Source organism: Magnolia sinica, chromosome 3 (genome assembly GCF_029962835.1).
Source record: "Magnolia sinica isolate HGM2019 chromosome 3, MsV1, whole genome shotgun sequence".
In the NCBI taxonomy this organism is placed as follows: domain Eukaryota; kingdom Viridiplantae; phylum Streptophyta; class Magnoliopsida; order Magnoliales; family Magnoliaceae; genus Magnolia; species Magnolia sinica.
In genome coordinates this window covers 117,541,669-117,550,949 of record NC_080575.1, presented here as the reverse complement: position 1 = coordinate 117,550,949, position 9,281 = coordinate 117,541,669, and the positions used below count along the sequence as shown (strand labels likewise).

Sequence of the window (9,281 nt, the reverse complement as noted above, 5' to 3'; positions counted from 1 at the left end):
GATTTTATTCAAACGGCCATTTTGAAGTTTGAATGCTTGGCAATGAGCTAGATATTTGAAAAATCCAATGTCCATACCTGAAAAAAAAATAATAATCATGTTAGTTATATTCTTTTACTAAACAAAGAGAACAATGATTATAATTTTATCAAGTCTTTATATCAAAATGTGGACGATTGAAAATTGGTTTTGGTGGGCTGTTTATGTCACCAATAGAAATGGGCCATATCACCCTTATCCGGTGACGTGGATGATACAACCGTATTGTTCATGGACAAAATCATATGGATTGGGCAATGGTTTTGCCACAATGGAACACTTGTGGAGGATGTGAGCTTTGTATTAGCTTGGATCTTAATACCATATTTTACAAAAATTGCACAGGAAATACCACAATGATACCTAGTTCTAGTGAAAAATTTCTCCTCTTCCAATGCAAAATTGTGATACACGAACATCCAGTCTAGGATTCTTCAACCATTTCCCCATTGCATTTGAAATCACTTTCTTATGGCCTGATGGTGTTTTGAGATGACAGCACTTTGCACACATGTGAATTCCCATTCTTAGTTTTAAATGAAAATTTTCACTCTACTTGTTTATTGCAAAACTGGTTTCAATAATTCCATAATGGTGTTTTATTTTACAGAAACATTGATGATGTGGACAAGACAATGGATGAGATCAACGAGCAGACTGAGAACATGAAACAGATTCAGGAAGCACTGTCTACTCCTATTGGCACAGCAGCTGATTTTGATGAAGTACGTTCATCCTCGCATAAATCTTCATTTGTCCATTTACTTTTTCTAGCTGGAGATTCTGAATATAATCTTTTCACCATGTTAGAATGAACTGGAGGCAGAGCTCGAGGAATTGGAGGGAGCTGAGTTGGAGGAACATCTTACTGATTGCTTCCATCATGTGGAAATTTTGACATTGTTTTTTTCTCTTTCTGGGTTGTCTTCCAACAGGAAATGCCTTTTGGATGGAAACTTTTTATAAGTATACATCTCTGCCTGCTTCACTTTAAGGAATGTTTCTTATAGTTTAAATTTACAAATTCACATGGCATTAATATTTTTGGTGTTACATGATGTTTTCTAAGCATTATCTTTGATTGGGTTATCTTTGTGAATCATGTTTTTGTTTTCCCTAAGAAAGTTTGCATGACCAATAAATTGTGTTTTGAGGAGAATTGCATTTACCTAACCTTCTTATTCTGCATGTTTTACTTTGAACTTCTGCAAGTTGGGAGGATGGATGATTGTCTTATATTTTTCTTCCCTTTGACCCTTCCATTGCTTTTATCTCCTTGCCTTCCACATTTTTGATCCATTAATAAACATGTTACATTTATTCTTCTATGCATGAGAAGAATTGCATTTGACATGTTTCGATATGGATTTGGGAGCGGTGTGGGAAACCTATGTCTTAAGTGAAATTAGTATTCACTTAGTACTATGATGGCATACATGTTGGCCTATTAAACTGTCTTGTGATTATACGGACAGAAACTTATGTTCCAGCTGACATTATACAGGTTCATGCTCAATTACTTCTTTGTTTCTGTAAAAATGCATAATCTACTCTTTGTAGACTTGAATCATTTGGATTATTGTGCTTTAGGAGTGCGATGGAGATACACACAGGGTATTATCAAATATGTAGGCAATGGAGTAGCTGGTAATAATGCAAGATGAATACTACCTCAAATGGCATCCTTAGTGGCATATATATTTTGGGTTTTTGCAGGATGCTGAACAGGATTATGAAAGAGAAGCTTAACGAAAGAATAGCAAAACTCTCTGGTGGTGTTGCTGTCATTCAGGTACTCTTTCGGAGTCTTCTTTTAAAGCTGTCATTTTCATGTTTTAATAGAACTCTCTATGTTAAAGTGGAGGTTTTTTTAAAGCTAGTGTTTTGTGAACATAGTGTAGCCGTTGGTTTAGTTTTCCATTCTATGTACACTCATTACTTACATGCTTATTAGCTTCCTAATATTCTCATTGCTTGAATTGTAAAAGCTTAATACAAGTGCCTGAGTGGATTTCGAAATTCAGGTTCTATTTTCACTAGATATGGCATGGATAAGGCACTGGTATAACATGGATGCAGCTTGTGTACTAAAGTAGCCCAAGGGTTGAAATAAAATTAGAAGCAAGAAGTACCATATTTGATGGTCAATTCCCCATCTCTCTAGGTGCTTCAGTCGATCTCCAATCAATCCCCACACCTGGAAGAATAAAAGGGGAACAGAAAATGGTGATTTCATATCTAGGATAAAATCTGATTTGCATTTGTAATTTGTCAACAATCTCACAAGTTCTCATTTTATTGGAACCTGAACCAAGTGGAAGTTCCTAACCATCCACTCTTTGGCATTTTTACAGATTATTGCTGTATTTTTTTTCCTTAACTGTTTACTCCAGGGACATTGATCGAAAGATCAGGAACCTCTCTATCAGAGGGCATCTTCCGTCCACACTGAGATTCATTGGATTTATAGTGTGGATTATCACTTGCTCCATTTGGATGGAATGAGTGCATCATCACAGTTTTTGCATTTATGTATTTCTGTTTTGTTGATGAATTACTTTACTATGAATAATTGCACAAGTGGTGGATTCTTGAAAACAGATTTAGAAAGTAAATCAGCAACCGCAACTTTCAGGACAAATAAAATTAGGGGCAAGTTTATGTGGGCCCCATGCTACTGTATATGATTTGATACTTTGGCAGGGTGTGATGGATGATACACTGGCACTCAGAAATGGCACATCTGCCTAAAATTAAACTGCCTAGAGGGTATTAAAGGCAAAAAAGAAAAAGGAAAAAAATTAAATAAATCTGAATGTGGGTATGATTGTAGCTTCTGCGGTATCAATGCCAGTTATTGGGAAATGGGTGGTTGGGGTGTATGTTATAATAAGCACATTACGTACTTGGGGTGTTTGTTACAGCTTTATACAATTTTTTGGAAAGAATAGTGATATAAGAATGAGAAGCCAACATTTTTGGTTGTTCCTGAACTTCGCAATTGGGTATAACTGTACTTGGATTTTGGATATTCTTAGAAAGGTGGGATGGGATGCTTTTCTGCAATATTAATACCTTTCTGTTTTGGGTAGGATGAAACACTTTGGATATTATTTTGTGCAGAGAAGGTAGAGACACCATATCCCATATAATGTGATTCTGGTTTCTTACTCCATCTGAAATGCTTGGCGAGTTGATGGCTGTTCTTGTTGCCAAAATATATGAATAACCAGTGATTTGGAGTACATCAAAACACAGCCTCATTGTGGTTTGTGCATAATTAGCGGTGGCAGTTTCTTAAGGGGTCCTCATGGTACATGTTGACAAAGTCCATCTGTGCATCCTAGAGTATAGGATGTTTTTATGTTCTTCATGATTATACAGTTCTGTGCAATTTCTGAGACAGAAGAATTAGTTTTCTTCCATTGAAGATCCAGGTCAGTTCCCAACCTTAGGTGCTAAGTGAGATCAGCAAATGTGATCGAGCTTTTCTATCTTACTACCAACCGGCCTGATCTGGTTTTACGGATCCCCTTTCTTCCTAATGCTAAGAGAAACATTTTTAAGAAATGGGTTTGACTGAATTGTTCCATTTCAATCAGCAAATGTGATGTTGCCATGCATATCCATCATTGTTGTCATTAACAATCCACCTGCAATGTAAATTAAAATTAGTTCATCTCATTTTAGTTAAGAGTATTTATATTTCAGTGATCTTGGTTTATATAAATTATCCATGTCATTGATATAAGAATGTGAACCTTTCATCCATGATTCAAGTTTTTGCCAAGACAAGGTGTGGTTGTGAAAGGATCCAGGGAAATTGTTTTTCATGATTGGTTGAAAGGTCAATTGACATCTCGTCCCATTTTGCTTTGTTGGAAAGCACACATAGTAAAGGTGAAGTGCCTGTTTACTTGTTAGTAAACTTAATTGATGTAGTGTAATTGAAGATTTAACTTAGAACTGGATTCCTGCGAGAACTCTTTTCATGTTTCTAGTCTTGTTGAGTCCGGATCAAGACAGGATCTCCAGCAAGTTTTTTTAAAGAGTTAATCTCCAACGAGTTTTGAAGAGACGCAGCTCAAAATCTTGCCAAGTCGAGTTGAATGATAGGGTAATTAGGTTCTCATTGTCCTTTTCTAAAGTGTAAATCTTACTAATTGTATTCAATATGTGCAGAGAAAAGCAGTTGTATAGCACGTACTTGGGAACGAACCTGCTGATGTTTACAGAGAAAAGCAGTTGTATAGCACATGACTTTTCCTTTTTGTTTATAACCATCTTTTGAGATGGTTGGCTCAGTTGTTTTTTGTTGCATTGAATGGTTGGTTTAGACAACACATCGTGGTCCAAGATGAAGTCCTAGCCAATAGCTAGGTTGGGCCTTATTCCCATCAAAGCTGACCCAAGGCTGTTCGAATATGTTTCAGGTTGACAGTTCGTTGACTTTTTATTTTTATTTTGGCTTTCATTAATTTGAATTGGGCTTATTTGTACATTGATTTAAAATTTTTTTTTTTTTAATGTATGTATTAGGTACTTCTTCAAGGTCTTTCTTCAAGGGATTTGATTTGTGGAAGGAAAGAAACTGTAATGAAGGTAAAAAATCACAGATAATATGGTTTGCTAAATCTGTTTGAGGCATATGAATTACTAAAGAATAAGCGGAGAATTGTGAAATCTGAACGTTTGAACTTTTTAACTGTCAAAATGCAAAAGGTTGTCCCTCCTGAAAGACTTTTCAATGATTTAGATTATAGTAAATGATTTCCTTGGTCAAGGAAGGTTTCTGGATTATCTTTTGTTGTTTGACAGGAGCATGAATGTTGACTATGAACAAAGCCTTTTAACTAAGCTGAAGCAACAATGGGGCGGCCAACTTATGTTGTAGATGGAAGGAATGGTTTGTCATATACTAACTACTTGCCTGAGCTAGTTGCATGCATGCGTGTGTTTTCTTCTTCTTTCTAAAAGGGATTTCTTGGTGGTGTTCTTTCATGTTTTTCTGGCAATGCAGGTTACTAATTTTCCATTAGCAAGGGAGAATCAACAGAATGTTTTGAAGCTGCATGCCCATTTCCATCTTTATATTGCTAACAGAATGTCCTTTACCTTCACTATGGTTTTATTTAGGATGATGGTTTTCATATCTTTTCTTTTCTTTTTCAAACTATTCAACAGTCTATGTTTGTAGCTTGCTCAGCTCCAAGATACATACATGTTGCATCATATTCTAATTAGACCAAGCTATTCAGGATGATGGTATTTTAATTAGACCAGGCTATTCAGGATGATGGTATTTTAATTAGACCAAGCTATTTGTGACAAGAGGTCTTGTGAAAAAGCTAATTGTTTTGCTAAATGTCAAATGTGCGTAGGTATGCTCGCGATTTTGTTCTGACATCTTTTGAGAAAAGCTATTGTATTTTATTACACCTTTCAAAATAAAGGCTCTTGCGGTTTGTTTTGCCAATGTGTATAGATGTATGCTAAGTGTAGTTGTGTGCTCTGTGGAAGTCAACCTAAGAAATGTGCTGATTGGCCCCATGTATACTACTGCCGTTTGAATGGGAAGATGCCATTTCTTTCAATATTGCCACTTCTGACATACCTACTCATATTCTTTTTATCTTTTTTTTTTGAGCAAATAATTTGGGGATTTTCCATATCTGTTTGGTTGTTGCTTGTTAGGTAACTTTTGCCTCACCTTTGTTTGCAGGTCAGCTTACCTAGATTTAACAGACGGTGATAGTTTCTCCATGGCCTTGGAACTTAACGGTTCAGAACTTGGGGACTACGCCTTGAGCCAAGAAGTGACAACCGTGAAGGTGGTGGCAGGAGCGGCGGTGGTAGAGGTCGCAGAGATAGTGGTGGCCGATTTGGAGGCGGCTGAGGCGGTAGTGGTTTTGGCGGTGGTAGGGGATGTAGAAATAAAGTAAGCATGGGCTCAGCTGGTACAGGTAGCTTATGAAGTCTCATTACTTGTTAGCTAGTGTCGGGAACAAATGAATTGTATGATCTGCACCTCGAGGATGTTATGTAATATCTCAGTTCTTACAAGTTGAGCCCATTAGCGTGAATGAATGTGAATATGATAAAATATATTACATAACAGGTGTATATCAGGAAGAATATGATGAAATATATTGTAACAGGTGTATCTCAGGAATTTTTCATTGGAATATTGGAAAAAAAAACAGAAAAAGAATTTTTGTAGGTAAAAGAATGCATTTTTACCCACGAAACTTTTCGTAGGTAAAAGTCTCATCATCTTCTATATATATTTTTAGCTACGAAAATATTTGTAGGAAGAAGTTTTATAGTACTTTTTACCAATGAAAAGATTTGTAGGTAAAATTTTTGTAATAATTTCTACCTACGAAAGAAGTCGTTGGTAAAAGGTTTTACCGACGAAGACATTCGTCGGCAAAAGTCTTATCTTTTCCCTACGGTCTTTTAATAACGAAATTACCGACAAAACTTTTCGTCGGTAAACATTTTTGCCTACAATAAAAAGGCTTTTAGCGACGAAAAACATTCGTAGGTAAAGGTCTTAATACAGTTTGTACCTACGAAACATGTCGTAGTTAAAAGTTTTAATAAAGCTTGTAGCTACGAAAATGCTCATAGGTAAAAGTCCTAACACCATTTGTGCCTATGAAAAATTCGTAGGGGAAAGCTTTAACAAAGTTTTTAGCTACAAAAATGTTCGTAGGGAAAAGTTTTAGCAAAGTTTTTAGCTACGAAACTGTTTGTGGGTAAAAGTTTTAACAAAGTTTTTACCTACGAAAACGTTCGTAGGTAAAGGTCTTAACACTTCGTTGGTAAAAGTCTTAACAAAGTTTTTAATTTCGTTGGTAAAAGTCTTACCATTGCCGACGATGACATTTTTTCGTTGGTAAAAGTCTTTAGCCACGGCTTTTTACCAACGAATGTATCGACGAAATATTTCGTAGGTAAAATTCTTTGCTTACGAAATAATATCATTTACCTACGAAATTTTTCGTAGGTAAAAGTGAAATTTCTTGTAGTGCCTGTTACAGCAGGTGTATTCACGACTTTACAGTCGGTCGGTCATCCAAAACTTCTTAAGAAGTTCTTTTACGTATTTCTTCTGTGATATATAGATTTTGTCAACTTGTTGTTTCACTTCGATGCTCAAAAAAGAAGGAGATCAATCCACCATCAGTCATCTCGAACTCATTGAACATATCCTACTTGAATTTTTCAAACATCGCCTGGCTATTTCCAGTGAATAGCATATTATCAACATATAAACAGACTATAAATATATCACCATGAGCATTCTTCTTTATATACACAGCATGCTCACAGGGACATTTGACGAAACCATTCTCTTAAAGATAATCATCGATCCATGCATTCCAAGCACAAGGATCTTGTTTCAACCCATACAGGACTTTCTTCGGCCGATACATCTTGTGTTCCTCCCCCTGCATGACAAAGCCTTCAATCTGGTCAACGTAGACTTCTTCTTCGAGTATTCCATTTAAGAATGCGGATTTCACATCCAGTTGGTAGATCATCCAACTGTGATAAGCAGCAAGGGAGATAATCATCCTCACAATATAAAGGTGAGCAACTAGGGCGAAAACTTCTTCATAGTCTACCCCATATTTCTGTTTGTAGTCCTTTGGTACAAGTCTCGCCTTATATTATTCGATCTTACCATCGGCATTCCGTTTGATTTTATACACTCATTTGATACCAATGGTCCTCTGGCCTTTAGGGAGTGAGATCAGCTCTCATGTATAATTCTTCTCAATGGCATGGATCTCTTCTTCCATATCCTTTTTCCAACATTCTTCATTCATGGCCTCCTCGAATGTGAGAGGCTCATGGTCCGCATACAAGCAGAGCAAATTTACTTCCTCAGTTTCTGCATAAATCTCGTTGATGCTTCTCATTTTTATATGAGCCAAGGGTGAAGGAGAATTGGATGAAGATGTACTGGCTGAATTCTGAGTTGATAAAATACTTTTAGGGGAGATGGAACATACTTCTGTACTTCTACAATCCGAAGGGGTTGATGTGGGTATCTGCTTCTGATTTACATGCATCTCTTCTTCATATTCTTCGGCCTCAACCTGATTTTCTTTGGTCGAATCTTCCTAGTTCCACTTCCAGGCTTCTTCTTCACAGAATATCACATCTCTACTTACCACCACCTCATTAGTTAGTAGGTTGTAAAGCTTGTATGTATTTGATTCTTCGTTGTAGCCAATGAAAATACACTTCTCACCACGATCATCAAGTTTATTTCTTCTTGCTTATGGAACTTGAGAATAGGAAACACACCTAAAGATTTTAAGGTGCGCCACGCTCAAGCCGCTCCATGCCTCCTGTGGTGTCATGAACCTGACGCTCTTGGTGGGATACCGATTGAGCAAATATGTAGTACATACATCTGACTCTCCCCAAAAGCTCTTCGGTAGGCTTTCTCCTTCAACATGGTCCTCGTCATGTCGAGGATGGTGCGGTTCTTTCATTCCGCAATTCCATTTTGTTATGATGTGTAACCTGCAATATGTTGTTTCTTAATGCCATGTTCCGTACAATAGTCTCTAAAAGCATTTGAGGTGTACTCCCTACCTCTATCAGATCCGAGAACTTTGATTTTGAAACCACTTTCAGTTTCAACACAAGCTTTGAAATTCTTGAAGATAATAAAAGCAACAGATTTTTCTTTTATACAATACACACATAGGTTTCTGCTAAAATCATCAATGTAGGTAATACAGTATTTATTACCTTTAAGAGAGGGTGTTTCAAATGGTCCACAGATGTCTGTGTGAACCAACTGCAATGGCTCCTTTGATCTTCGGGATACTCCAACTGGAAAGGAGTTCCTTCGCTGCTTGCCAAGTGTACACGCCTTACACACATGTTATGGAGCTTCAATAGAAGGTAAGCCATGCGTCATGCTTGATGAGGGCAGGAGCTTAAGGCCATTAAAGTTCAGATGGCCAAAATAAAGATGTCACTTCTATGATTCATTATTGGCATGTCCATAAAGACACTTTTCGAGGCATGTGTTTATATGGAGTGAGAACATTCGATTTTTCGCCATTTAGACACGTGCCACATGTCTACCGCATGCATCTATTAATGACATAACTGAGTTCCCATGTATATCACATACCCATTTTCAAGTAGTCGGTCAATGCTAAGAATGTTACTTTTCATGTTGGGTACGTAATATACATTAGAGATGAATT

General features: G+C 36.8%; 1 protein-coding gene across 1 annotated transcript; it reads left to right on the top strand.

Moving 5' to 3' along the window:
- The first annotated feature begins 639 nt into the window (after positions 1-639).
- Positions 640-1,005, top strand: LOC131239110 (vacuolar protein sorting-associated protein 32 homolog 1-like). The gene is made up of 2 exons (XM_058236667.1): positions 640-764; positions 850-1,005. The coding sequence occupies exons 1-2, from the start codon at positions 675-677 to the stop codon at positions 1,003-1,005; spliced, it is 246 nt and encodes an 81-aa protein (XP_058092650.1). The 5' UTR covers positions 640-674.
- The last annotated feature ends 8,276 nt before the right edge of the window (positions 1,006-9,281 follow it).

Coding starts and splice junctions, on each gene's coding strand:
- LOC131239110 (XM_058236667.1), top strand. CDS start 675: ATGGATGAGATCAACGAGCAGACTGAGAACATGAAACAGATTCAGGAA. Junction 765..849: donor CAGCAGCTGATTTTGATGAA/GTACGTTCATCC, acceptor TCACCATGTTAG/AATGAACTGGAGGCAGAGCT.